This window comes from Lissotriton helveticus, chromosome 2_2 (assembly GCF_964261635.1).
Source record: "Lissotriton helveticus chromosome 2_2, aLisHel1.1, whole genome shotgun sequence".
NCBI classification, from domain to species: Eukaryota; Metazoa; Chordata; class Amphibia; order Caudata; family Salamandridae; genus Lissotriton; species Lissotriton helveticus.
Window position 1 is genome coordinate 253,988,446 of NC_136060.1, and position 26,899 is coordinate 254,015,344.

Sequence of the window (26,899 nt, forward strand, 5' to 3'; positions counted from 1 at the left end):
GACCATTAATGTTCATAGCATAATTAGAACAAAACCATGCTCCATGCGCTTGTATGGATATCTTGAATGCTAGTTGCGCAAGCTGGTAGGGGTTTAGGTTTGTCGACGTTTCGACCCCAACTGGAAATTAGGTATCAGGACGTGGGAGGTGTGGAGGGGCAGGGTTATCTATAAAAATGAAGTGTGGTGAGTGATACACTTAAACAAACAAGGAGAATTAAAATTGGAATAAGAAACACCGAAAGGCCGTATACCATGGGAAAAGGCATGAAGGTTTGGGCCAGCCGGCTCCAATCCGAGGAGAACACACTGTACACCGCAACAATAAATAAGCAGAACGGACGTGTGTAAAGTTATCGAACATCTATATGGGAATTAAATTCACGAAAAGTAATAATTCATAAACATCTTAGCACTCACATAATATCTGGGCGATATCGTGACTTAGTTCGCATAGAACAATGAGGCCGCCGTGTAGGTCAGCAAGTTACTAGAAAAACCAGGTACATAAAACGGAGGAAACAGCATTAATTCGTGACAGAGGGTATAAAAAATTAAATACCGTGTCATCGCGACCCAGAATACTCATGTGAGTTTCACTGTATCGGTCGTGATTCGGGAAAGAAAGGGGAGCGCCGCTACAGAGGTCCGCACAGTCTGTAAGGGAAAGGGGACATTGATTAGACGCGGCGCGTAATGGGCATAAGACAAAATCTGCTGGCGGAAATCCCGGGGTACCAATAACTCTGGTTCTTCATTGATCGCCTCAATCCGATAGACTAGACCCATGACTTGCTGGAAGGAGGGATATATGAGGGTCGGAGTGGCAAGTGGTGTGCAGGCTTGTTGCCAAGCCCCCGCTACGGTAGGGTCATTAGTTTGTGCCCACTTGAAATCCCTATCGTTCTGCCAGGGTTCCTGTGTAAATAGTGCCCTTGAGACACTTGTTTTGGTATGGGTAGCCTTGGTTCGTCCCTCCCGTACCTTGCCTAGAAATAGGGACATAAATTTGGGGTTATCTGTACCGAGGATTATTTTAGGATTAGATTAGGAGGGTAGAAAGAATCCAAACGGTTACTACTGAAAGCCCCCCCCCCCCCCGCCCTCCCACCCCGGGCACTTGAGAGGAACTCGTGCTGTAGGATATGCTTTGATGTCCCCATGGATGTACCATGTGCTTACTCGTCCCCCGGAGGTGTTGTTCAGGTCTGACTAGTTCTGTTCTGATCACTGATTGTCTGCAGCCAGAATCAAGTAGGGCAGTGAAGGGATCCCCGTTAAGCGACAGACTTACATAAAAACAAGCTCCCATTTCCTCAGTGTACATCAGGTTCCTCGGGACGTAGCTCACATCCATTGGGTTCCTCTGTCCTTTTTCTGGGGCAGGCCCGAGCGATGTGACCCCAATCACTGCAATAAAAACACTGCGGCCCACTTGGAGTCGATGTATCGAGTTTTGGTATCCTGGTTCTCTCTGGTTCTTTTATGGGGCGTAGGGGTTTTCTCGGGGTTGGTATGCTTCATGGGGGGTTTTCTGTTTCCCAAAAGGACCCACAGGGTTGGGCACGTGAAAAGGATGCAGGCATGTCTACTGCCTGTTCGGGTGTCAGGTTCGCATGTTGCCTGAGCCAATGCTGGGTTGGATACGGGAGTGCTTCAATTAATTGCAGTTCATAATCTCTTCCTTACTCCGATCTGTGGGTTTCAGCCATTTATCCACGGCCAGTTTAAGTTTCAAATACGGAGTTTTTGGGTTATCCCCAGGAGCCCCCTTCTCTTTCCTGACCGGCATTCTGTAAGTTTCGGCATCCATACCTAGGTGATCTAGGATGATCTCTTTCACTTCTTCATAAGGTGTCACTCCCCCTGAATTGGCCACTTGGTAGGCCGCATGGGCCTCTCCTGTCAGCACTTGGGCCAAAAAAGAAAGGCCATTTGGCTACAGGCCACCCTGATGCTCTTGCGGCTCTCTCAAAGTTCAACCGAAAAGCATCTGGGTCCTCCCCAGGGATATACTTCTCCAAGGATACGGTGGGGGCGGAGGGGTAACTCCTTCCGAGCTTTTGAGTCCTTTACCACCCTGGGTCGGTTCCTTGCCCGCTTTCTGTAAAGCCTCCAACTGGCCTTTCATCATCTCCTTTAGCATGTCTATCTGCCTGGGCAGAGGACATTTGTCTATCTACCGCCCACTCGAGCTTTTTCTGGCCTCCACAATGTGTTGGATCAGGGCCTCCATTTTGGGCTCACAATGGTCTCCTTATGCCTGCATTCTCCACCACGTGTCGGTAGCAGAAGGGACGAAACTGACACAACACGGTTCTTTGCTGCTTTAGTGTACTTTATTTTTCATTCAAGTAAGTAGGTAGGTAGATAGGTAGGGAATTAGCACTTTCAAGGAGGTAGTTCAATGGCTTCCTCTTCAGGGGTTATGCTTCTCCTCTGCTTTCCACTCGGGCCAATAAATAAAAGAAAGGAACCAATATTAGGGCTGGGTTTTAACCAGCTAGGGGAACGGAGAGTGAGGGACACGCACCCGAGTACAACTTATTGTGTGAGAGGGGTAGGAAGAACCGACACCAGGGCAGAGAGGTGGAAGAATCAAGGTGCAGGGCCTCCCAGAACAGCTCCGCCCACCCTCACTCGATTCCCAACCTCACCGGTAGAACCAAGTTTCCCCTCCCCACTCCTAACTCCTTGAATCCTGGCAAGCACCTGTTGTAGCCACGTCCCTCCAGGGCCGTGGCAGGGCGCATCGTCCTCCAGATGTTCTGTGGGGTTTCCGGGCTTATGGTTTCCAGCTCCTCTCGCGTCTTCAGTCATCCAGGTCTCCTCAGCTTCCTCCTTCTGGACGATGACACACCTCTCGCCGGCCTCTTCCTTCTTATGCTGCCATAGACTGCAGTTGTCCGTCCTCTTGGGGGCGTGGTCTTCCTCGTCCTCTGGAAAGTTAAAGGGCCAGTCCGGGGAGGAAAACTGGTGGACCTGGCTTCCCAGATTGTAGTCGGCGTCCGGCAACTGGAGGAGAGAGAGAGAGTCTGTTTGTTGCGGGGGCGAGGCAGAACCCTTATTGGGACTCGAGTTCAGTGGCTTTGATCAAATTTGGCACAGCACAGATGTAGAATCTAGGGAGCTATCCTTAATAGAGTGCAGCAGAAAATAAAAGGTGTTTAAATTAATTTAAAGAATGTTTCTTTTCTTCTTAATGTGTTTCAGCTGAAAAGCACATTATTCCTATTTGCATGCATAGTTAATCAAATTAAGTAATTACTTTCAAGCATTTCTTAGTTGTGAATAATTTTTTTCTTACATTGAAATTTGATTCAACATTTTTTTATTAATCTTTTTCCTTCACGTAATACAACATATTGTAAAATTACAATACTGACAATATGTTATAATGAATGGGTAGCATATTTTACTACATACCACTGCGTATGTTTATTACCAACTATAGAAGTTTGATAAGTATACACACTGACAACTATAAACGTCTTAGAAGTCATGAAATACTAAAGAAGTACACTTTATCATTTTTGTAAAATCATATGTATTGGCACAATGCATCACCTGTAACATGAGTATAAATGTTGTATCCCCCCTCGCAAGAGTCACCAGATGTCTTTGAGTGTAGATTTCTAAGGCAGGGATTTCTCATCTTGTTCTTGCTGCTAATTGCAATAAGTTAAGTGTCTAAGCCAGCCCTAATCCAGCCCCAATGTGTCATTAAAGTACCTCTACCCCATTACTTGGAAACCTCCCACCTGGCAACCCAGAATGCAGTATCTAACTTGATTTAATAATAACGGTAAACGTATATTTGTTTTCATTGCACTACTATTGAATAAATAAATGAACACACATAATTAGATGACATGGTGAAGAAATATCTATTATGGATTTCTTTTGTGCTTTTGCAGTGGTTCGGAGGCATTATTGTATCACTTGAGTGAGCTGAAAGGGATGGCTTTGTGGAAGCAAAAATATAAGCCACTGGGACTGGATAGCAAAAAAATTGAAGGTAAAATCAAAAAACACTTCTACGGAGTGGGTGTGCGTGGGTTGGGTAATAGAATATTCTTGGGCTTGTGTTTTGTGCTTCACCCTGTAATCATTTGTACTTCATGTTTGCTAAGCTCTCTTGCCCTTTATATATTCATGTTTTTGACCTGCTAGGTTGCATTTCGCCAGGCCCTCTACTGGAGATAGGTCTCCCACCCTGAATTTCCTGGGCTCTGTGCATCAACGCCCCTAGCACCAGGCATGGACTTTGCGCTCCAGACTCTGGTGTGATGAGTAGATCAGGTTGGTTTAGAGTTTGGACCCTGACCCAAGCCAGGTAGCCATTCCTGTGTATCTATTCATGTGTGTATGAGCTTAGAAGGAAAGTTTCAACTGAGATTGATAGTGGCATTCACTGCAAGTAGTGGTCTTTTCCATAATGTGGGTGGGGATTTGGCAAGTGGGTCAGTGAAGGATACACTATGACACTGAAGAAAAAATGGAGATTGGTGGAAGTTAGCTTAGAGGTTTTAGATGTGGCTGCATTAGTGGGTGTAGGAAGCTCACACCTTATATGATGTATCAAAATATTGTGCAAAGAGTCCAGGGGTTCCCTTATGAATGGACAGAGGTTTGTTCTAGCAATCCCAATGTGCAATTCTAGGAGGTAGTGAAGCTGCAATGCTATCCTATGGGGGCATAGAAAAGGATAATGTAGAGTCTGCATTATCCAAATTTAACAACTCTCTCACAGTGGCAATTGATAGACTAGCCCCTCTGAAGCTACATAAACAATACCCTACCTCCAAGCAGGAAGTATGGTATACCAAAGCACTCAGAATAGAGAAGCAGGGGTGTAGGAAGATAGAAAAGAAATGGAGGAAAACGCGAACAGAGGAAACTAAGAAAGCACATCATGAAGCCCAGTCTAATTACTATAAAAATATCAAACTGGCACGGAAGAACAGCCTCACTCAGCAACTCGCAGAGGCGGGCAATTCCTCCAAGGAACTATATAAAATACTACAGGCGTTTGTAAAACCAGTAGCATGTGAAAGCCCAGATGATTTTTCCCAATCCCTATGTGATGAAATTTCTTTGTTTTTTGAAAATAAAATCAATCTGATTTATGATAAAATCATGAGGGCTCCCAGCCAAAAGAGTAACATCTCTATCCCCTCTACTCTGCCCATACATGGAGATATTTCACTTATGACATTTCCAGCAGTCAGTGACTTAGATCTTCCTTCCCTTATTAGTCACATAAAATCGGGGTCTCCCGATGATTTCTTGCCCGCCAAAATGGTTGCCTCCCTGAGCACTCTGCTTGGACCTCACATCCAAGCAGTAATAAACCATTCTCTCAGGGCAGGACATGTGCCCACGGAGTGGAAAAAAGCGGTGGTGAACCCTATCCGAAAGAACGCGGCACTTCCATGGACAGACCTTTCAAACCTCCGACCCATCTCCCTCCTGCCTTACCTTAGCAAAATGACCGAGAGACATGTAAACACCCATCTGTCTAAGTACATCGAGGCAGCGGAGGGTCTAGACTTTTCTCAATCCGGGTTTAGGCCCAATCACAGCACCTAGTCTGCCATCCTCTCAGTGACCGATAACATCAGGATGTCACTGGATGGAGGGAGTTCCATGATTCTGGTGCTGTTAGATTTATCCGCTGCCTTTGACACGGTGTCACATGAGATACTTCTCGGTCGTCTGAGGGAGGTGGGCATAGGAGGTGTGGCTCTGTCCTGGCTGGAGAGCTTTCTCTCGGGCCGCCTACAAGGAGTCAGATTGGGCTCCCATCATTCCATCTCAAGGGAGCTCACCAAGGGAGTGCCACAGGGCTCATGTCTAAGCCCCACACTTTTCAATGTGTATGTGGCCCCCTTGGCAGACATTGTAAGAGCACATGGGTTCACCCCGGTGTCGTATGCTGACGACACTCAGCTTCTATTCCCCTTTCAAACCCTCACGCCCGCAATACAAAAATCCTTTGCGGACGGAATGAGGGAAATATCGGACTGGATGGCCTTAAACTGCCTCCAGTGCAACGTAGGCAAGACGGAGGTCATGCTGTTCGGGGAGGCCACGCTTCTGTGGTCTCCAGAATGGTGGCCCATGGATTTGGGACCAGCACCAAACTCCAAACAGACCGTAAAAAATCTCGGTGTGCGGCTCGATAAGGCACTTTTGTTTAAAGAACATACAAATCAAGTTGCAGGATCTTGTTTCCGTGTCATCGGACTGCTACGACGTGTCTTTCCATTCCTACCTGATAACCATAGGAAAACACTTGTCCAGACGTTGGTAATCAGGAGGCTGGACTACTGTAATGGCCTGTTCATCTCGGCCAATGAGGAACAACTACAAAGATTACAAGTGGTCCAGAATACTGCCGCAAGACTTGTTCTCAATGCCCAGCCAAGGACTGCCTCACGTTCGCTCCTGGACAAACTCCACTGGTTGCCGGTTAGGCAACGTGTAAAATTCAAAATCTGCTGCACAATACATAAATGTCTGTTTGGCACTGGACCCAAGTATTTGAATGAAAAATTCAACCCTTACAGTCCCGAACACACTTTGCATTCTAGTAGTCAGCAATTGCTCCAGGTTCCAAGGATTAGGAAAGCTAGGCAGGGTGGTCGAGCTCTCTCTTACAAAGGCCCCATCCTATGGAACTCACTCCCCCCTACTTTGAAACAAATCACCAACCTTCAGTCTTTTAGGAAGACCCTAAAAACATATCTATTTTCGGCCTCTTAAAATATTAATTACTGATTCCCTCACAGTCTATGATCATGGTTAGGCTCTTTGGTAAAAGCGCAAGCGCGGAGATACCCCTCAGGGGGTCGAGTCCTGCGCTATACAAGAACATAAATAAAATAAATAAAAGCAAGTGTGGCATTCAGGTACAGTAGAGTGACTTACTGGACCAGTTTCCAGGAGTTCGGTTGAGTGATGGTAAGGTCCAAGGCAGCACCAGCAGAACACCACCAGCGGCACTAGGGTGGTCGGGTGCAGGGGTGTAAAATATTATTGGGTGCCCAGTCTTACTCTATGGGGATAGGTCGCGGTGTAAAGAGTATGCAGTCTTTGACTGGGGAGCCAGTTGGGCTGAACCAACACCGGCCTCTGGCCTCACGATGCTTAGGGACATAGGGACACCTTTGGCACTCTTCTCCACAGCCCAGAGGCGACTGGTGCAGAAGTGTCCCTAGGAATTGGGTTTTCTTACTGGGAACAGTCGTGGTAGACAGGACCTTGCTCCAGGCGATGTTGGAGAGTTCACTAAGGGTGAAACCACGGTGGACTCGGTCTCTGAAGGGCTGGGGAACAACAATGGCACCATTTGCCCACTTCAACTCTGGCTTGGAGTATTGGATGCAGTGATGTCTTTTGACATTGGGTTTTTGACATTGGGTTTTTGCGGTCACAAAGTCCTCTCAGGAGTCTTGGGGTGCCTGCAGGATGCAGGGAAGCAGGTCCACTGGGGTGCCTGCAGCTCCACTGCTTCACAGGAGGTCTTGGTTCCTGGGTGAAGTACTAGCAGGTTTCCGGGGCTTTGGGGACTCAGCAGCTGCTGGACAAGTTGTGTTTTGGTGCAAATGTCGAAGTCAGCAGGCAGGCCAGCAGGATAGGCACAAAGTCAGTTGATGGGTCTTCTGTTCTTGCAGTTGCAACTCTTCACGTCCATCTGCTTCTTTCAGGTCAGTAGGATCTGATTTTCTGGTGCTCGCCGCTCCCCTAAATGCTGACATCTCATACAGACCTCTAACCACAGATTCCTTAACTTTTGAATTCTCCCCAGGCGCCAGTCTGGATCTGTAACTCTTTCAGCAGTACCCCTTAGCGCTAGGGGATGGCGTCGTACGGCTCTTCGATGACGTAGATTTCGGTCATGAAGTTTGCGGAGCCATATAAGTTTCCTCTGGGGTGCGGAAGTCATTTGCTTCTTTCCGTGCATTAACGCAGATCCAGAGAAGCGGTTCCTCTGATCGACCTACTTCAACAGTTGGTGTCGGTGCGACAGTGTGCTTTTGTCTAATGTCGGCAGATTTCAAACCTTTATGTGGTGTTTAAGTGAGCACCACGACGCTGAGAATTGTGGTTCCTGCAGGAAACTAAAACTGAAGTCATTGAAGGAGCTGTGTTTGAAGTTGATGGCAGCATGTGTATCGCAATCCTTGGAGGCTTCCTAGCCTTAGACTTCGTCGTCCCGGGAAGAGCATTTACAGGTTCGATTTAAGAGCCGGAGCCGGTCTGGAGGACGTCGTTCTCAAGGGAAGTTGAAAGGTAAGGGACGGTTGAAGTCACGGCATTCTTGGACTTTGCTGAGTGGAGACTCCATCTCCCATGGCTCTTTCCCCCTCGACAGCTAAGGAAGCCGTACACAAGACTTTTCCGCGTCTCCCGGCCTCGTCGGCGACTTCGGTCCCGACGCCGCAAGGCCCCACCGGATCCAGTTCCGGATCCGGGTCGCCGCTGGTCGACCTTACGACCCCGCCGGCGTCGACCCCTAGGGTGTCACCCCCGGCACTGTCCTTGGATGGCGACGTCCCTGCTCCAACCCTCGGTCCGGATCCGGCGTCGCTCGACGCCGCATTCAACGCCGTCCGAAGAAAAATTCTTCGAGGATCTGGGTCCATCCTTTATCCCTGAATTTCAGGACATGGACGGCGAGGGTGACTGAGGACCCTCTGGCACATGAGTGCCAGTCATATGAGGACTGGACACAGGAACTAGGGGACGCCAGTGGCCTGGATACCTCCCCAGACACTGGTTTTGTCTCCCCTCCTACCGTGGCTACGGAGGAGGGGGCAGCTTATAGTGTGGTGCTGACGAGGGCAGCCAAGGCCTTGGCTCTTGAACTCCCCGTCGCAACAGTGAGGTCCAACATCCTCACAGAGGTCCTTAAACCGCAGGTAAGCTCCCCAGAGCCTCTACTGCTGTTTAATGAGGCTCTCACAGACGTCCTGTTGGGCACTTGGTCCAGGCCCACTACAGGTCCTCCTGTAGATAGGAACGTCGCTAGGCGCCACCGCCCAGCCCCTGGCGACCCTAGTTTCTTGTCCACCCACCCCACCTCCGAGAGTCTGGTTATCTAGGCCTCTACCTCCCAATCCGCATTCCCGACGGCACCACCAGATCGGGAATCCAAGAGGTATGAACAGTTCGGAAAGAAGATGTTCTCCTCCCTTAGTTTGGGGTTGTGATCAGTCAACACCGCGTGCCTCTTGGGCCGTTACACCCACTCTCTGTGGGATACGGTTGCGGCCGTGCTGCTTGAGTGCCCGGAGGGAGCCCGGGCGAAACTAGCTCAAGCCCTTGCAGAGGGAAGGGACGCAGCGCGGTACTCTATCAGATGTGGACTGGATACCACGGACTCGCTAGGAAGAGCGATTTCCACGTCTGGCGGTTCGCCGCCACGCCTGGCTGAGGTCCGCCAACTTTTCGGCCGATGTCCAAAACACCCTCATGGACATGCCGTTCGATGGCAGCCACCTCTTCCGTGGCAAGGCAGCTCATGCGCTGGAACGCTTTAAGGACTCCAGGGCTACGGACAAGTCCTTGGGCCTGTCTGCCCCGTGCCAGCAATCGTCTGCCCAGCGCTGTTTTTGTGGCCACGGAAGGGGTGCTCCCACATGTCCTGCCAGCCACGGGCTGCAGACTAACATTCAGCGCGGTGGCGGACGTGGTTACCGTTGTGGCGGTAACGGGACAAAGGCGCGGCCAGTCCACATCCACCCCCGCAGCATCCGCCTCAAAGCCTTCCTAGTCCGAGCTTTCAGGCCTATTTAACGCCAGTGGGGAGCAGTGTTCGCCATCACCTCCTCCACTGGCGCTCCATCACATCGGACAGGTGGGTGCTGCAAATAGTCCGAAGGGGCTACACCCTCCCCTCCGAGGCGACCCCTCCAGCCATGCCACCGCAGTACCATCGCATGTCGGGGTATCACTTGCAACTTCTACAAGAGGAAGGTACTGCCCCCTTGGCCAAGGGGGCCATCGAGCGTGTTCCTGGGCCAGAAGTAGGGTGTGGTTGTTACTCCCACTACTTTCTGGTTCCCAATAAGGGCATAGGGGGCCTACGCCCTATCTTTGACCTCCGGAACGTCAACGGCTTCCTCCGGAAGGAGAAGTTCAAGATGCTGACTTTGGCTCTGGTCTTAGCTGCCCTAGACCCAGGAGACTGGATGGTAGCGTTGGACTTGCAGGACGCCTATTTCCACATCCCCGTCCTACCGGCCCACCAGCGTTACCTGCGGTTCATGGTAGGTCACGAGTACTTTCAGTTTACCGTGCTCCCCTTCGGCCTTACCAGCGCCCCACGGGTGTTCACGAAAGTGATGGCAGTGGTCACAGCTCATCTGCGCAGGTTAGGGGATTTAGTCTTCCCCTACCTCGACTACTGGTTACTGAAGGCGGGCTCGCCCCAGACAGTCGTCAGCCACCTCCAGACTACGGCCGACCTCCTGCACTTGCTGGGGTTCTCCATCAATGTGCCGATGTCGCACCTGTGTCCCTCTCAGAAGCTCCTCTTCATCGGAGCGGTTTTAGACTTGGCGCAGTTTCGGGTTTATCCTTCCGAACAGCGGGTTTGGGATATTCAGCCTCTGATTCCGATCTTTCAGCCTTTATCCCGAGTCTCGGTCAGGTTGACGCTGCGGCTTCTGGGGCTGATCGCCTCCTGCATCCTTCTGGAGGTGAATGCAGGCTCTGCAGTGGGACCTGAAGTTTCAGTGGGCCCAGCATCAGGGCAACTTGTCCGACCATGTCTTGATCTCGGAGGGCACTGCAAGACAGTTGCAGTGGTTGCTCACTGACCGCAATGGGGTCAGCGGCAGATCCCTCTCCTTACCCCAACCGGAGCACGTAGTTTTGACGGACGCGTCCCTCCAGGGTTGGGGGGGGCACATGGGAGAGGGGGAGATCAGAGGCCTCTGGTCTCCGGCGGAGTCTCGGCTCCACATCAACCTTCTGGAGCTGCGGGCGATCCGGCATGCACTGAAGGCATTCATCCCCTCTGTCCGGGGGAGTGTAGTGCAGGTGTTCACGGACAACACCACTGCCATGTGGTACTGCAACAAACAGGGCGGGGTGGGGTCGTGGACCCTTTGCCAGGAGGCTCTGCGCCTCTGGCAGTGGCTGAAACATCAGGGCGTGACCCTGGTGGTTCAACACCTGGCAGGTTCCCTGAACGCCAGGGCGGACAAACTCAGCCGTCGGTGCATGGATCACGAATGGCGTCTGAACTCGGACGTGGTGCAAGACCTCTTTCAGCAGTGGGGAGAGCCTTAGTTAGATCTATTCACCACAGAAGAGAACGCGCAATGTCATCAGTACTGCGCGTTGGATTTTCCAAGGCGGCACTCGCTCGGAGACGCTTTTCGTCGCGAGTGGAGTTGCCCAGAGTGCTGAAAGAAGATAAGGCGCGACCGGGCCCAAGTCATCCTTTTGACTTCGGACTGGGCACGAAAATGCTGGTATCCCGAGCTACTCAGCATGTCAGTCGATCCCCCGATTCGTCTGCCTCTTCAGGAGGACCTTCTGTCGCAGCAGCAGGGGACGGTCCTCCACCCAAACCTGTCCAGTCTCCATTTACATGCGTGGAGATTGAGCGTAGGCAGTTGAGGCCATTTGACTTGCCTCCTGAAGTCTGTAATGTGATTCTGGCAGCCAGGCGTCCCTCCACAAAATCGGTATACGCCTGCAGGTGGAACACATTTGTGGCATGGTGCACAGCAAAGGCTGTGGATCCCCTTTCTGCCCCTCTTTGAGAGATACTCCTCTTTCTTCTTTCTCTTGCCCAGCAGGGCTCTGCTCTGGGCACTCTAAAGGGCTACCTCTCTGCCATTTCCGCCTTCTTAAGGCTCCCTAATCAGCCCTCTTTGTTCAAGTCCCCGGTTGTAAATAAGTTTTTGAAGGGCATCACTCATATGTTTCCTCCTGTTCCTTTCGTGATGCCTCAGTGGGACTTGAACCTTGTTCTGACTTACCTGATGTGCGCTCCTTTCGAGCCACTTCATAACTGCCCTCCTCGTTTCCTTACTAATAAGACTGCATTCCTGGTTGCCATCACCTCTGCCTGGAGAGTAAAAACGTTAGTAAAAACGTTTTGGGGCTGGTTGTCAGACCTACCTGACTTCTACTGTGTGTTGAGGTGAGCCTACCCGGCCCCGTTCCATCGCGGCTGTGTGCCGTTTGTGTGGAGGGCGGGCGGCCATCTTACCAGGAGTCCTCTCCCCGGCTGAACCTGTGGCAGCGGTCTAGCTGGGGGAGTGACGCGCTCCTATAAAATCAGCTGCTGGACAAAGAGCTGGGCAGTGAGAGTGGGTGGTGGCAGCGCTCATGCTGAACCGCTTTTCGTCTGTGCACGCATCTGTGATAATTTTTAATAATTTTATTCTGCGCTTGAACCAACTGTGATTGCGACTTTTGGTTTTATTTTACATTCTTTGGACTCGCTCTTCGAGTCAGTTTGTCTCACTGCTGGGGGCTGCTTAAAATTAGTAAAAACGTTTTGGGGCTCGTTGTCAGACCTACCTGACTTCTACTGTGTGTTGAGGTGAGCCTACCCGGCCCCGTTCCATCGCGGCTGTGTGCCGTTTGTGTGGAGGGCGGGCGGCCATCTTACCAGGAGTCCTCTCCCCGGCTGAACCTGTGGCAGCGGTCTAGCCGGGGGAGTGACGCGCTCCTATAAAAACATCATGCCTTTTCTGACGCGCAGCGGTCACGCGTGGCGGGCGTGCCTTAGGCGCGCCGAAGGTAAGCCAAAGGTCAGCCCGTCTGCGCCCGTCCGCGCCTCGGCCGTGACGGACGCAGGACGGGCTGCCCTACAGCCTCGGACTGAGCTTGGCGACACATTTATGTACACGAGAGAGCAGTTGCTATCCTTGCGTTCTGTAGGGTGTCTGAATGTTGGCGGTGGCACTGGGAACCGTCCATGGCTTAACCCTTGTTCGATCTGTGGGTTTTGTTGTGTGGAAACACTCCCTGCCCCCTCTCCCCAGGAGCCGGCCTCCCATGTTTTCTCGGCTGCCTTAGTTAATGCGCGCTCGATGTGTAAGCATGCTGCAGATATTTTCGAGCTTCTTGTGGACAGCTCGCTCGACTTTTTGTTTGTGACGGAAACCTGGCTCACTGCGGCCAGTGCTCCGGATGTCGAGTTAGCTGTTCCCCGCGGCTATAAAATATACAGGAGGGATAGAGCGCTGGGGAGAGGAGGAGGTGTTGCTATTATTCTCAGAGACTCACTAACTCTTCATGTTGACCCCCCGGTAATGCTTGAAGGGGGCGAAGGGATGAATTTCTCAGTGGTCCTTTCCCCTCACTTTACTCTTGGGGGCACTCTAATATATAGGCCTCCGGGATCGGCTGGGTCGTTTCTTACGGCTTTGAGTGATCTTATTACCCCCCGTGTCCTCAGATTTCCCAGCTTTCTACTTTTGGGCGACTTCAACATTCACACTGAGGAAGCGCATCTTCCAGAGAGTAAAGGTTTGCTCGATTTTCTGGATATGGCGCACTTGTCTCAGTGGGTCTCCCTACCCACGCACTCGGGTGGGCACACCCTGGATGTGATTTGCTCCAATTTTTCTCTCCAGATTGATGCCCCGGAACCTCTGCCGTGGTCTGACCACCAGCTAATTAGATTTGCTTGGTCAACTTTGGGTACTTCCAATGAGAGGGTCAAAACACTGTGTGCCAATAAAATTAATAATGAGACTCTGGCGGCCACCCTGACCGAGAGCCGGCCCGCGATGGGAAGCGACCTTACCATAGCGGTGTCGTCCTTCAATGATTGGATGGCGGCAGGGGTTGCAGCCTCCTCCAAAGGGAGAGTTGGCAGACTGCGCGCCACTCCCTCTAAACCTTGGTTTTCCCCGGAGTTGCGTGTCCATAAACAGTCCTGCAAAAAACTAGAGCGGGATTGGCGTCAATCATACTGCCCTTTGGCCAAGGAAATACTACGTAAGGAACAGAGAAATTATTATGCTTGTATTAAAAAGGCCAAAGGTATCTATTACGCCAATCGAATCGCCAATGCCAAAAATAGCAGCCGAGAGGTTTTTTTCGATTGTGAATAGCTTTCTTGCCCCTCACGCGGAGCAGCGGATAGTTCCAGCTTCAAAAGACTGGTGCGAGAGTCTGTCCGGGTTTTTTGAGGACAAGATAGCTGCTATTCAATCTAATTTTGTTGCCATCAGTCCTTTAACAGCCTCGCTTGATATCTTTCTCCCTCTGAGGGTTCCATCGGCCAGGTTGACGGAGTTTGTCCTGCCTACAACTACTGACACTCTTGCTGTGATCAAATCTTTGAAATCGGGTTCACCATCTGACCCTTGCCCAGCTAGAGTGTTGGCTGCGGTTGCCGATGTGGTTGTTCAGGAGGTGACCCACTTAGTCGGCCTTTCCTTTAAATCTGCCAGTTTGCCTTCAGAGTGGAAACAAGCTAAACTCCTGCCTTTGCTCAAAAAGGCCGGAGCCGACCCTGCGGTACTGACCAACTACCGGCCTATTTCGTTGCTGCCTGCTCTGGCAAAAATTGGTGAGAAATTGGCTTTCCAGCAGCTTAATGAGTTTGTGGAAAGATCCGGAGCTCTCCACGAGGCCCAATCCGGGTTCCGCGCTGCTCACAGCACGGAGTCGGCCCTGGTGGAAATCTCAGAGGCAGTCAGGGAGTGTTTGGATGGTGGCGGCAGAGCGGCTCTGATTTTATTGGACCTCTCTGCCGCGTTCGATACGGTACCCCATCAACACCTCCTGGCCAGGCTCGCCGATATCGGTGTCAGTGATCTTGCATTAGATTGGCTGAGCTCATTTCTGACGGCAAGATCCCAACAGGTATGGCTCCCTCCTCATTCATCATCGGCTAGACCTCTCTTGACTGGGGTCCCTCAGGGCTCGACTTTGAGCCCTCTGCTTTTTAATATATATCTGACCCCCCTGATTGAATTAGCCGAACATTTGGGTGCCAAAATTATAGCATACGCTGATGACACACAGCTGCTGTTCACCTGGCCTGGAGAGGCTCTGGAAACAAAGCAGATCCAGAACTGTCTGTCCTCTGTTTTCAATTGGTTAGCATCATCTCAATTGAAGTGTAATGAGGACAAGACCGAAATCCTGCTCTACGGCCAGTTCCCTCCTGATTTTAGGATCCTGTTGTGGCCGGACGGCTTCTCCATCCCAAGTACCTCAAATACCTTGGCCAAGAATCTTGGGGTTTGGTTTGGGGAAGACCTTCGATTTGAGGGGCATATTAAGAGGCTTACTGGAGGCTGCTTTTGGGACCTTGAAGTCTCTTAGAAAGTTTTTTCCGTTTTTGCCTGCCCCTGCACGCGAGTCAGTCGCGAGAGCTTTAATTCTCTCGCGACTGGACTATGCCAACGCTCTGTTCAGTGGCTCTCCGGCCTACCTGATAGGGCGGCTCCAGATTATCCAGAACGCTACCGCCAGATTACTGGGTAATATCTCCAGGCGGATCAGCGTTAGGAGTTTCCTGGTGGGTCTGCATTGGCTCCCGTTGCCGCACAGGATCACCTTTAAAATTTTGACTCTGGCCCATAAGGCCATCAATGGGCGGGGTCCCGCTTACCTGATGAAACGATTCGTGCGGTACTCCCCCAATCGAGAATTGCGTTCAGCAGCTCAACATCTGCTGCAGGTTCCGCGCTTTCGGCGTGTCCGGTTGGGTGGACACTCTGTGGCAGTGAAGGCCGCGCGCGCTTGGAATGCGCTCCCGGCTTCTCTGCGTAGTATTGCTGTCTTCATGGCTTTTAAGAAAGCGCTAAAAACCCATTTATTTAGATTGGCTGTCTAGTTTGTTAGGTCGGTTCAGGGCTTTGCTGTTCAACTCTTTTCCATTCCTTTCTTTTCGCGCCAGGATACTCCGGAGTAATTGAGCGCGCTATAAAACTGCTTAATTAATAATAATAATAATAATAATAATAAGAGTGAGTGAGCTCCAGGCTCTTTCTTCTCAACCTCCCTTGCTTTCTGTCCATCCGGACAAAGTTGTGTTGCGGACGCGACCCTCTTTCCTGCCCAAGGTAGTCACAGCCCTCCACATCGGGCAGGCCATCACCTTGCCCACCTTCTTTCCGCCTCCGCATCCCTCGAAAGAGGAAGAGAGGCTCCACCGTCTGGACCCAAAACGTGCACTCTCATATTATCTGGATCGCACACGTCAGTTCCGGGTGGATGGCCAACTCTTTGTTGGTTATGTGGGCGCTAAGAAGGGACGGGCGGTGCACAAACAGACCATTTCTCGATGGGTCGTCTTGTGCATCAAGGCTTGTTACTCTCTGGCGAAAAAGGAGCCTCCTGTGGGACTACGTGCCCATTCCACGACGGCTACTACTGCCCTGGGTCCCCTTGCAGGACATCTGTCAGGCAGGTACGTGGGCCTCGCTGCACACGTTCGCAAGACACTACTGCCTGGACAGCCAAGTCCGGAGAGATGGCTTTTTCGGCCGTTCCGTTCTCCAGGACTTTCTGGTGTGATCATTGGTTCGCAGACCCACCCCAGGCGTTGGTATTGCTGGGCTATCTATTCTAAGGTAAGGAATCTAATACTAACCTGTTTCTTTCAGATGCACAAGTTACTTACCTTCGGTAACGATATATCTGTAAGAAACAGTAGTTAGTATTAGATTTCTTACCGCCCCACCCATCCTCCACGTTCTGCGAACCGATATCGAGGGTTAAGGTCATCCCATTTCAGGGCCCTAGTTTTTAAGGCACCAGTGTTGGTTTTTATCATGGCTCTGCGTTTCTGGCGCGGAAAAGCTGTGTATAAGAACTGACGTCAGCGCGCAAGGGCGGTGTTTAAGTACTCTGATGACATCATCCCGGCGCCGACGACGGACCCGGAGCCGCAGACGACACCTATCGACGCGTAGCGGTACTGCTACGCAAACTTTTCCAGATCCAGCCCGACGCCTGGGGGTTAGTCTAAGGTAAGGAATCTAATACTAACTACTGTTTCTTACAGATATATCATTACCGAAGGTAAGTAACTCGTGCATCAGCACCGGTCGCCGTCGGCTGGCGTCGCTTTGGCTCAGGCTCAAAGTCCTTCAAGATCTTTGCCTACGAGGTCGATCTTTGAGCAACCGATTCCGACATTGTCGTCAGCGGCACCAGTCGACCCCATGATGGCATACTTCGGCGTCATACAGCATCGGATGTGGAGTCTGCTATGCAACCTGAGGGGATTGTACAGTTTGTGGCCCCTTTTCAGGAAGAGACGTTGGGAGGTCCAACTCTATCGACTGGTGCAGTACTTCAGCCCATTTCCGACTCCAGCATGTTCCAGGTGGTGGAGAGCTGGCTTACAGCTCTTTGTGAAGTTAGTGTGCTGGATTTTTCGCCAGCCTCTGGGTTGCTTTCCCCCCCTTAGTCTTGCCACGAAGGCAAGTTCCTACTTTGCAGACATACTGAAGAAAGTGGCTGCAGTTTTAGACGTGTCACTGCCCATGGTGCAGAGGTGTACAGACCCTTTGTTCGTAACACCTTTGCCAGGGACAGACTGGAGAAGAGCCTGTTCTTCTGTATAGTGAGGCCCTACTTGACATTTTGTTAGGTGCTTGGGCCAAGCCTGAGTCGGGGGTGTCAGTGGACCGTGATATTTCATGTAGGCATTTGCCTGTACCTGGGGACCTAGTTTGTTTGTATAGACATCCTTCTACTAGTGGCCTAGTGACTATGGCTGCAATGTCTTCTCAGGATGTATATTCTACTCCAAAGACCCAGGTGGGTAATGATTCTAGGGGTCGTGATACTTGTGGTAATAACATATTTGCTTTAGCTTTGTGAGCTACAAACACGTCTTATGTGATGGGGCGTTTTTCCTAGATTTTATGGGATTCTTTACAAAACATGTGCCCATCTCTTCCGGATACCCTCAGTGCTGAGGTAGGCAACTTGATTAGAAATGGTCAGCAGGCTGCTATGCTTACCATAAGGTGTGACATGGACATGACGGATTCTGTGGGTCGGGCCATGGCATCCACAGTGGTGCTAAGGTGTAGGGCTTGGTTGGCATTTTGGGGTTTTTCTGAAGCTGTCCAGTCTGCTTTGGCCGACATACCATTTGATGGTGACCATCTTTTTTGGGGACCAGGCAGATGCTGCGTTTAGGCTCTTCCATGGAAAACGAAGAACTACAGAGTCGTAGTCCTACATTTTCTGTCACTGTGTTGCTTTGCTTGTCACTAGGCTTGGGATATATGCTTTTGTTGATCAAGGAGTAGCCTTATTAGAACGTTGTATATGTCCAGTTTCGGTTTCAGTACTACCATGTGTACTCCAGGATGAGCTTTCTGCTCAAGAGGCTATCATTAATTGAAGTGACTTCCTGTATGGAGGCGGATCGTTGTATGCTTCTATGAAGCAGTTCAGTATGCAAGTTGCCAGTTGTAGGCTGGTGTTTAATGACTCTTTGGTTCTGCTCTTGGAGTAATCGGGTGCTTCAGAAAGTTTATGCGTTGCTCTGTCTCAGAGCATATGCTTGCATTATTTGAATGCTGTTTGCTTGCAGGTTCTTCCTTTATGGCAAAGGAACAGTGTCTAGTGAAGGCATAAATATTACCTCAACTGCAGGTAATTCCTATCCCTGATCCATTTTGTGGTGCTGTAAATTGGCAGCAAAAGGTTTATGATGCACGGGTTGGGCCAACTTGTCCCAAGACCAATGTAAATTTGATGGCTTGTTGTGCTTGAACTCAGACAATATTGCCTATTTATTTTGACTTTATAGTAAGTTTTTCTTCGTCCTATTATATTGTTGATATACGTGGTTCTGTCTGATCGGCATTACCTGTCTTCTGGAGAGGATGTACCTATTATTTTCTGCATTCCTCACTTCGTGAGGAATCATGATTATTGTTTCTATTGGTATCAGTTCTTTATACCACCATTTGACAGGCAGCCTTTTCTTACGATGTTGTTTTGGTGGTGTAGTAACCTTTTTTCACTGGGTTGCGTATTTTTGCTGAATTTCTCATTTCAGAGTGGCTTTTTATATACAGGGTATGCATGATATAATGTGCTGCTGTTTCACATAGTTGTTGAACTTACAATCCTATTTATCTTGTATCACAGATGTGGTTGTATGTGCTTGTTGTTGACAAGTTCACTAATAGATGCGTTGGCATATTTCAACATTATTGTAAAGTGCTTTTTAGAACAGTTTCTCAGTTCTAGTTTGTTATTAGGTATACAGAATATACATGGCTTTGTCATATATGTTATACAATTTTTTTTCTTCAAAAAAGAAAAGAAAAGAAACAGGTTGTAATCAAAGATGCGGTTGATTCCCTTTTTCTCGCTTGCCTTGATATTTCAAGTTATCTACGTCAAGAAGTAGTGTTTAGTCTTTCAGACTACGGCCATATGAGGGCAAGCTTTATACATCCTTGCAGTCTGGCAGTAGTTATTGGCCAGTGAAATCGTGGATTGCCGGGCCAGATGGAGTATCTGGCGACACATTTATGTTTGTGTATATATATCTATGCCAATATATACATCTTTGTGGCAAGATGTTTTAAATTTGGTGCAGGACGAAGATCTTCTGGAGGTGACCACCGGTTGAAGAGGCAAGTTGGGATGCCTGGGGATGCTGGGACACCATCGATTGGGCCACCCAAGGCCGGGCTTCGAGTGCATGGGTGTCTTTACGCGTCTGGTTTCTCTTACCAGCTCCGGCCGCGGTTGGGGAGATCCTCCAGAAAGAGGCTGCAGGCTTTGCTGGGGTATTCGAGGCAGGTCAGAGATCACCAGATCTCAGGTCAGGATCGCCAGGAGACCTCCTTGTGGTGTTGGGCCACTCAAACTCGGGGCAAGGGCGACAGGTGCAGTGTGGTGCGTGGTGTGGTGTGGTGATTTGGCCGCAGCCAGAGTCTGTTGGTGAACAAATCTGGTGTTCACGGGAGATAATGTCTTTTCTTTTGGAAGGCAGGGTAGGTCCTCAGGGTTCTTGAGGTTGCTGGCTGCAGGACACACTAGAGGTTCGTTTCTGCAGTTTCAAGGTGGAGACAGGCCGCTAGGGCTAGGCCCAAGTCAGTGGGCGTCCTCCACTTCTTAGCTTCAGCACGGCTGTTCAGTCCTCCTACTTCTTCTTTTTTTTTTTTTCTCGGAGTTTTATATAGCGCGAACTAGAACCGAACCGAATCAGTTATCTGAGCGCTTTACATAGCACCAGTTACGTTGCATGAGGACACACTTTCATTTTTTTTTTTTTAGGCACGGGGAGATTAAGTGATTTGCCCAGAATCACAGGGGGTTTTGGCGTCGTTACCGAGACTCGAACCCAGTTTCCGAGGTCGAGCGCCTTAGCCGTTAGGCCAACCCCTCTCCCTCTCCTTTTCTTCTTGGTTGTTTTTTGTATGAGGAGGCAAGGTTCGGGGGTACCCCTAAATTCAGATTTAGGGGTGTTCCAGGTAAAGAAAGGTTGGGGCCAATGGGTCTCTTCCTTAGGGTGGGTACACCCCCAAGTATGCCACTTTCCACTGGGAGAGGGGTATATGACTCCCCTCCGCCCCTCCATCCCCCTCATCTGCAAAATGGCGGGTACTGAGAGTTGTGCTTCATCTCGCCTCCCCACCTGGTCCTGGGGAAGCTCACAAAGGCGGCAAACCTTTGAAGCTTCCCCTTCGTGGACTCTGCCCATCCTGGGGGAGGAGGCTTGGCACCTCATCCCAGGATGTGCATTGTTTCTGATGCCCGAGAGCAGCAGGCTCTCAACCCGGGGTCCAGGTCTGGTGGTGGCAGCTGGCGAGCAGCCACTCAGGCTGGACACAAGTGTTAGGTCGTTTTTCAGGGGGCATCTCCAAGATGCCGTCTGTGTGCATTTTTCATTAAATCTCACACAGACATCAGTGTGGGTTTAATGTGCTGATAAGTTTGATACCAAACTTCTCAGTTTTCAGTAAATCCATTATGGTACTGTGGAGTTCGTAATGACAAACTCCCAGCACCATATACTCTTAATGGCATCACTGCACTTACAATGTCTAAGAATTTGCTTAGACACTGTAGGGGTACAGGTCTCATGCACCTGTACCCTCACCACTGGTATAGTGCACCCAGCTAGAGGGGTGGCTGACCTATGCCGGGACAGTGGGTTGTAGGCATGGCACACAGGGATGTGTGCCATGTCGACTCTTCACTTTGTTCTGCACGAAAACATGCAGCCTGCAAAGGCAGTGTGTGTGTATAAAGGTACTGGGCCTCTAAGGGTGGCACAATAAGTGCTGCAGCCCTTAGGAACCTTCCCTAGCCACAGTGCCCTTGGAATCTGTGGTACCATTTACAAGGGACTGCCCTGTGGTCAAAGAGGGCCAATTGGGTTTTGTCTTCGATGCAGTTTAGGTAAAAAACATAGGCCCTGGGTAGCTGTTTGGCAGGAGCCCAGGGCACACTCAAAGTACAACAGCAGTTTAGCAAAAAGTGGGGGCACCATGCAAAAAGAGGGCACTTTCTTACACCATGCCATTCATTACTATTTATGAATGGTCTATAGAGTGTTTTGTTTTATTACCTTACATAGGGTTTATTCAACAGGGTGCAGGGTTGCATGTAGCCCTGTGTTTTCTTGAGTTTGTTGTTTAAAATAAAAATAAAAAATTCAAGTCTGGTATCAACATACCATTTGATGTTTCTATGGTGGCTCCGCATTCTGGCGAAGAAACTGACGGCTGCACGCCGGGGGGGACTTGTATGGCTTCACTGACATCATGACTGAAGTCTACATCATCGCAGAGCCATATGACGCAGGTATTGCTGAAAAATGTCAGAATCCAGAATAGCGCCTGCGAAAAATTCAAAAGTTAATGAATCGGCGTCTACACTGTGTCTCTACCAGCTATCACGTTACCGAAGGTAAGTACAATTTAGTTAAGGGGCGTTAGGAGAGTGCATAGTAGTACCCAATGGGCTACTAACGATTGGGCCTCCTATATAGCTACTTCCTGTGGGAAGTAGGCATAACCCACTCCCAGAACCCTTAAGTTTGCCATCACAAAGATGACCACTTCCAAAAAGTCATATCCACCTTGGATTAGGCCACCTTAGGGGTGGTACGCCTACCTGACTAGTTCATTTCCCACCTGTCCAGTGGCCAAAGGGCTCTTGACAAAGGAGGTTGGCTGCCTCTCCTGTGAGGGGAGCCAGACTCTTATTTCAAAGGCAGTAGCTTCTTTGAAGCTCCCCTGCCTTGGACTGCTAATTAGCAAGTCATCCTGTGGGAGGGGGTGTTATCAAACTCTTTCCGTGCAGACTTTGTTTCTGACCTCCGCAGAGCAAAGGCTCACTCGTCTCTGGTGGCAGGCTTGCAGAAACCAGGCAGCCAACACACCACTGGCTGGTAGATTTTCAGGGGGCACCTCTAAGGTGCCAGCAGGGTGCATGTATTTATAAATCCCACACTGGAATCAGTGTGGGTTTATTAATATGAGATGTTTGATAACAAATATCCCTACCTTCAGTGAAGTCATCATGTAGCTGGGGAACTCGTTTGCACCTGTGTCCATTACATGTTCTAAATGGCTTCCCTGTTCACTGCATTGGCAGTGACGGAACTGACCAGCACAGGGGTATATCTGCTCATACAAGTTTGCCCTCAACTTTAATATTAGGCACCCTGCCTCAGGGCTGTAAGGCCTGCTGTAGGAGTGACTTAAAAATATTACATGCAGTGTAGGGCACATGGCACTCATGAAGGGTGTCATGTCGTGTTTTCATTTTTGTCTGCGCCAAAACACGCATCCTGCAATGGCAGTCTTGCATGTGGTTGATGAGAGTTGGCACAATTCATGCTGCAGCTCTTAGGGACCCTGTTTAGTACCTCATGCTCTAGGTACTAGGGGTACCATTAACTATGGACTTACAGAGAGTACAAAAGGTATTGCACATTGGAATAATTGTACAGTTTTGAGAAAGAGATCTGGCACTGAGGACCTGGTTAGCAGGGACCCAGTGCACTTCAAGTTGAAATCACATCAAATACCAGGCAGAAAGTGTGGGTGACCTTGTCAAAAAGAGGCACTTTCCTACAATAGATAAAATGTAGCTAGCTGTCAAAGAAGGCGGTCAGATATTTGCTTCTAGGTAGGTATTAGTAGAAGAGGAAGTCAGAGAATGTGGAGCAGACCTTGAGGAGGCAGCTCTCGTTTACATAAAATGAACAGATAGGTGGGATGCATAGGAGTAGAGGTTAGTGTACAAGAAGAGATGCATCATTGGCATCAAAAGTAAAAATGGTGGGTCAGCTTGTGGAAGATGAAGGGGGTCAGTGAAGTGGAGTGTGAAGATGTTGCATTGTCAGACTTTATTTTTGGAGGTCAGTTGTGATCTAATTCCACCATGGAACTAGTTGTATCTTTTTACCACATTTGTTCCAATGCACATTACAGTAAGTGAGAATGTCTATCCAGGTAGCCGAAGTAGTTACAAAAATATGCATTTGCTAGATGAAAGCTGCTGTGAAAGTAACAAATAAGTAGCATTCTACATTACTCACTAAATGGGTGGGCCGGCGACTACATCTAAAAACAATTTGTAAAAAATTATCCTTATTCTACATGTAGAATAGCAAGAGCATTTAGTGGACCCACCACCTGTTCAGAGTTCTTCGAGATACGCCTTTGAAGCCATCAGGCTTGCTCAAACTTTCATCCATCCAAGGTGGGTACCAGAAGTATCACTTAGGTTGGTAGAACGTACTATTTGAGCCTTTAATGACAATTTAGTTTGTAATATGTGATATGCAAGTAGTTGTTAGTGTTGTTGTTCTTGCTAACTGATTGCAAATGCAGCTGTGATTATTCAGCAGATCCTTTACCCACCTCTTTCTGTTCAACAGATGCTATTACTGCTGTGGGTTCTTTCATACTGAAAGCAAATGAACTTCTGCAGTAAGTATCTTTTAATCAATGTGTCCTGCAAACATTGTCTCACCTGTTTAATTCTCTTCTTAATCTACCTTATTTATTTTACAGAGTTATAGACAGTAGTATGAAAAATTTCAAAGCATTTTTCCGATGGTTATATGTTGGTAGGTGAAATAATCTCTTCTTATCTTGTTTTCATTTATTATATATTTTGATATATTTCTATACACCAAGACACATATGGTGGTACAAAATCAGATTTTTCCTGTTAATTGTACATTTTTCTGTACCACATAATAATGTTCTCAAATCTATTGATTTTCCTAGATTTTATTGGACAGAAAATAATTGTATTCATGTATCTGGTTTTGCTACCATGCTATTTTATTTGTAGCTTAGTATTTTGTTTATGAATTAGTGAGGGATTTTCGTTATTAGGGTGTTATTGCACCACTGCCCCCACTTGTCGTGCAGCTGATTGCTTGCTCTGGAAGGTGAGAAAAAGATCAGTTTGAAGCCTTAGCATAATGGTTAAGCCAGAAGGTAGTGGTTTCTACAGGTTGCAGAGCTAATGTACTACCTCCTTAACTACAAGTATTGTGTTTGCAAAGTTAGATTCAGTTGTGGATTGATAGTTAACCTTTTTGCCATTTGTGGCTAGAACTATTAATTTATTCTTGACCCTAGATTTGATTGCTTTAAACTTATAATGCTCATTCCTAAAGAATACTGTAGGAAAATGTGTAACTAGTTTGGGGGTGGGGAGTGGAGGGGAGGGATGAAAGCCTACTCAAGCTGTGTTATGTTCCCGAGCTAGGCCCATGTTGCGAAGCTGCTTATTTCATACATTGTCCTCACAAAATAACATTTTCAGCTGTGACCATTTGCACATATTTGCGTGAACGACAATGTGGGATTAGTTTCCCTAAAACTAAACTTGTTTAGACATCTAGTTTCACATAACATTATCACAACGCCCTGAACATCATGTACAAGGTCTTGTGGCGCACTAAGTACAAATGTCATCATTATCTACATCCACTGGGCGACACGTCTATCTACGTATACGTATCCATAACATCACATATCTATACGCACATCACAAGGCTGCTTTATATTATAACATATGAGCCTCCTGAGAGATTAGCAGAGGAGACACTTCCAGAGACACCTTGGGTCTGTGCCTTCTGAGAAATCACCACACAGGAGTCTGGCCTCTCATGAGGAGTGTCTAGTTTGTGACCAAGATGGGGTCCTTCATTCTTTCCCACCAGGTAATGCTGTTAGATCGTCCTTTGTGGGGATTCGTGGCTCTACACCTACACAGAGTAGAGTAGGGTTAGCATAGTAGGAGTACGCTCAATTACTGCCTTGTTTAATATGCCTGCATATATACATTGTTTTAGCACCATGGTGGAACTATATCTACGATTCACGCATTTGCTGCTTGTAATCACTTTTATCTGGTACTGTCTATTAATGATTGCAGCACATGTATTCTGTACGAGACTAAAGTTGGTTCAATAAATATATTGAGAACATCCCACTGTGTATTCTCTGTATACTTCTCTGAGAATAAGTGAGCACGAGTTCCTGAGCGAAAGGTTCATTTCCACGATCCCCGAGGGGACAGGGTTGTCATGTTCAGTGGTTGCCAGAAACCATTTGCTCCCTGGTAGGTTAGTGGGGGCTTACGGAGGCACTGTGAGCTACCTGGTCTATGAGCCAACATATCCTGCAGGGGTGTCCGGAATCAGTCTTGACACCAAGCCCCTAGTTTGTTGTCCAAACAATGCGCTGATCCTATGGATTAGTAGGACCTACATGACCGCAGCAACCATAATTCCTGTCCGAGTTAAGTCACAAGCAAATTAACCTGTGCTTAACCCTCTTGTAGCTTGGAACAAAACACTGAGGCTCAACCTAGAGACAATGTGTAAAGACGTTATGCAGCACTTACAAACAGTAATAAAGTGAAAACACAATACAAGAAAAATCTCAAACCAATTTATAAAGTATATTTACAAAAAGTTATTTGAGAACAGTACGACAATCCAATCAGTAGAACGGGTGATATGAAATTTTAAAGATTTAAGTGAAATTAGTGCCTAAAAGCACAAAGTGCCAGCTGTAGTTTTCTATTTGCACCAGGCCAGCACAAAGTCACAAGCTCAGGCCAACTGTGATGGAGCATGGGCTTGATAAAGGGACAAAGTTAAGTCAGCTGAACAAAGTACCTTATAGCCTGGTTGGGGAACATTGCAAAGTACTGCGTTGGAGATGCATCGCACAGCGGCGGTCCTTAGAAGCTGCGGGCTGCGATTTTAGGTCCTGCTTCTGGGATGCACCACACAGCGAGGTGCTAGGTCTTGCATCATCGTCAAGGAGGTCATCGATGAAGGCTTGCGATGTGAAGTCCTGTGTCGGGAATGCATAGTACCACTTTACTAGGGACTTAAAAGTAAATTAAATGTGCATTGGGTATAAGACATTTTTACCATGTTTTAGGGAATAAGCACACCCACTTTAGCACTAGTTAGCATTTGTAAAGTGCACTTAGGGCAAACAAAAACGAGATCAGCAAAACTTTGAAGGAGTAAGGCAGAAGGTTTGGGGGAGAACCACCCTAACGTTGACAGGTCTAATAAATATATTTTAGAATTCAATTCCAGGAACCTGGTAATCCTGAGGCACAAGAGTGGGCAATATCTTGTCACACAGCCCCATGAGCAGTGCTAGGTCTCTGATTTTGACTGTACGGGCTGTGCTATCTCTTGTTTTCAGCAGAGACTTAAATGCTTAATCTTAGTATTGAGCCACTGTCATTCAAATTGTCAAATGCTTTTATCCACTTGGGATACTGTCTTATACTCAATATTATATAATTGAAAGGATTAAATGCTGGTGGGGAGTGCTTTCGGAGTCTTAGGTCCTTTGCTAATTACTTTTCATACTCTGTTAGGCGACGATAGCTGCGCACTCTGCTCTTTTTTTTTTAT

General features: G+C 48.6%; 1 protein-coding gene across 1 annotated transcript in view; it reads left to right on the plus strand.

Annotated features, from left to right (window-relative positions):
- ANAPC4 (anaphase promoting complex subunit 4) overlaps positions 1-26,899 on the plus strand; it is a 355,563-nt gene that overhangs the window by 122,018 nt on the left and 206,646 nt on the right. The window contains exons 14-16 of the mRNA XM_078678375.1: positions 3,918-4,018; positions 23,873-23,924; positions 24,009-24,064. Of these exons, the coding sequence (XP_078534501.1) occupies positions 3,918-4,018; positions 23,873-23,924; positions 24,009-24,064 (209 nt within the window). The remainder of the gene's footprint in view (positions 1-3,917; positions 4,019-23,872; positions 23,925-24,008; positions 24,065-26,899) is intronic.